Below are 2818 nucleotides of genomic sequence, written 5' to 3'. Positions count from 1 at the left end.
CAAAAGAACGTTGCATCACAATTACCAAGGCTGGTTTATGACATGCGCCGATATATTCAATACTGCAGTCAGCTAGTTGAAAACTATCCACTTTAGGTATACGCTTCAGCACTTGCGTTCAGCCCTGCCAGAAGCATGACACGAAATCTGTACAAGAGGGAAATGAGGTGGATTACTGCCGGGCCGGTTGTAGAAGAAGATTGGAATGCTTGCACACAGACGCTCGAGGGGCATAGCGGTTCGGTCTGGTCCGTCGCGTTCTCACCCGACTCGAAGCTCGTTGCGTCCGGGTCGGGCGACAAGACCGTCAAGATGTGGGATGCAGCGACGGGTACATGCACGCAGACGCTCGCGGGGCATAGCCGTTCGCATGATGTCACGTCCTTGAAGTTGTTTGCCTCCTGGTCAGGTGACGCGAAGCTCCCCTATCAATATGGTATAAGCTCGGACTGCAGATGGATTACAAGGGACTCAGAAAACTGGCTGTGGCTTCCTCCAGGATATCGGCCGAGATGTTGGGCCGTAGCGGGATCTACGATTGCCGCTGGCTGTGATTCGGGACGTGTCCTAATTATGACGTTACCGGCAGACAGCTAGTGCCGAGCTCTCTCCTCTCAGTTTCTCTCTCTACAAAGGGCCTTTTGAGCAGTGCTTCTTTTACGGACGACCCAATAAGACGCTTTCATAGTTATGAAAGGTCGTAAACCATTCAACTGATGGTCTCTCACTAGCCGTCGTAAGATTGATTCAGGCTCCCTGCCTTAGACGTGAGACAGCAAGTTTATACTAGCATAGAGAGGCGATGAGGTGGAGCTAATGTAGAGGGATAGAGTATAGACAATAAATTGCAAGGTCCTTTATGATCGATCAGCTCCGCTCCCACTCAAGAGTACGTATTCGGCCCAACCTCATGTGTTAACGTCACGTGAAGCACGCATGAATATCTCCTCTATTTCATCCACCGACGACTCATAAGGCGCCCCGCGAAAAATTTCGGTTCGGAATTTACAAAGGAGCCACGGACAATCTCACCTTCTGGTGGAATTCCTCTAGTACCTCAGGACATTCCTCGCAATGGGTAGTGGGTTCCTAAAATTGTGCTTCTTCCCATACCCAGCCCACTTGACCAGGGACTCCAGTCCCTTTTCTCCCTGTCTTCACTCAAAATCTCCTCGACGGTATAATACTCGTCGCCTTGAACCTTCTCAGTCGATGGGGTAACTCTTGAAGAGAGGGCACGTGCCGTCAAGGAATACCTCCCTCCTGGTGACTTGCACCGCGGGATTTCGAATACGCGGTCATGTTGGCCATGATTCGTGCCATGATTCGTACAAGGATTCCACGTGAACTCCACCTGAAACGTCGCTGCCCCGCCCACCCAAACGCGCTTGAGGACCTCTTCAAGTGGCCATTCCTCAAAGCTTGCGAAATCGGCTTCAAGTGCCCCCTCTTCCAAAGTAGACGCCCCTGAAGATTGCGGCCTGGAATTCCTGCGCTGGCTTTGGCGGCGCTTTGGACCTTGGGTTGGTGGTGGTTGTTGAGCCTGTAGCGATAGGGAGTTTTTGCGAAGACGTGCCTTGCGGCGCTTCCCTTGCGGTAGCTGAATGACATCCCCATCTTTACCTTGCTTCACGCCACTTTCCACACTAAGAAAGCACTCCTCCTTGCTATTAGTATCGCAATGACGCCGCCGTCGATAACGACCAGGGTTCTGCTGAAGGTCGACCTTCACGTCGGGCAATTCGGTGGTACTAGCTCTCGTTGTTCCAGAGTCTTGCTTCACGTCGCGGCCGAACGACGCATGTTTCCGACGCGTCGCCCCAGTGCCGGGGGTGACGATTCCCCCAGACTTTACCGGCGAAGCTTCTGTCGCCAGAGCTAGGTTGCTCTGCTGCTGCATTGTCTTCTAACTGGTCGATTTGGACGCAGCTCGACGGTTTTGGAGGGCGGGGGTGCCATCCTCATCCTGCTCTCTGTCTTCTGGAACGAGAGGATGGCGTTCTCCATCACTCGCTGGATCGCTGTCGTCATGGTGATCAGGGTGTTGTGCGAGGCGGCAGCTGGCGGACCTCAGTTGTGGATCAACCCCACGACTGGAGGCGACGTCGCATAGGCTCTGGGGCCGAAGGCGTGGCTCAGTATCCGCTGGTTCGAGCTCAGTGGTACTCTTTGTCATCCGGCAGTGTGGGTGTTCGTGCCCGCTCTTCGCTGTCATCTGGGATCAGATGATGGTGCTCTGGGCTGCCCTTCTGACTGCTGTCGCCGCAGCGATCACAGTGCTGAGAAAGGCAATGGCCATCAGATTGCTGCTGTGACTCAAACCCAAGACCAGAGGCAGCTAGGCGTGGACTATGAGGGTCCAACATGGATTGCGACTGAGCGGCACGTTTCTGCCGGATCACCGCGAAGGAAAATGGGAACGGCCTATCCCATTCTTCGCTGCCAAGGCATATGGAACCGTAGTGATTCGACGTCGTTCCGCACGGGTTTTCGGACGGCCGGGGAGAGTCAGACAACGTCTCTGGAGAAGGCCCTTGGCTATCTCTCTGTTGCTGCTCGTCTGCAACCTCATCGTCTAGGCCAGGCTCACTGGTGACTGAAGGCTTTGATACGTCGATAACGTCGGGAACAGTGTCGCGACTTTCGCCTGCGTAGGCATGTTAGCGAACTCGCCTACCCGGGAAAGAAAATTTAGGTACATACCTGCACTAGCAACACCGCTAGATTCAAGCTTCTTGGATGCAGCCGCGACGAGCTCGTCAAGCGACGCGAAAGACATGTCGGATCGGCCATCGTCAGAATCGTCATCGGACTCGCT

General features: G+C 54.2%; 2 protein-coding genes across 2 annotated transcripts; one reads left to right on the top strand and one right to left on the bottom strand.

Annotated features, from left to right (window-relative positions):
- Positions 1-162: 162 nt before the first annotated feature.
- Positions 163-597, top strand: N656DRAFT_716914 (WD40 repeat-like protein; the record flags this gene model as incomplete). The annotated part of the gene is made up of 1 exon (XM_064812169.1): positions 163-597. The coding sequence occupies one exon, from the start codon at positions 163-165 to the stop codon at positions 595-597; it is 435 nt and encodes a 144-aa protein (XP_064666594.1).
- Positions 598-827: 230 nt separating this feature from the next.
- Positions 828-2125, bottom strand: N656DRAFT_370840 (uncharacterized protein). Its single transcript, XM_064809415.1, has one exon. The coding sequence runs from the start codon at positions 1898-1900 to the stop codon at positions 1058-1060; it is 843 nt and encodes a 280-aa protein (XP_064666593.1). The 5' UTR covers positions 1901-2125; the 3' UTR covers positions 828-1057.
- Between the last annotated feature and the right edge of the window lie 693 nt (positions 2126-2818).

The sequence above is a fragment of the Canariomyces notabilis genome, assembly GCF_033297395.1.
Source record: "Canariomyces notabilis strain CBS 508.74 unplaced genomic scaffold N656scaffold_28, whole genome shotgun sequence".
NCBI classification, from domain to species: domain Eukaryota; kingdom Fungi; phylum Ascomycota; class Sordariomycetes; order Sordariales; family Chaetomiaceae; genus Canariomyces; species Canariomyces notabilis.
The sequence above is the reverse complement of the archived record's forward strand: the minus strand, read 5'-3'. Positions and strand labels throughout refer to the sequence as shown.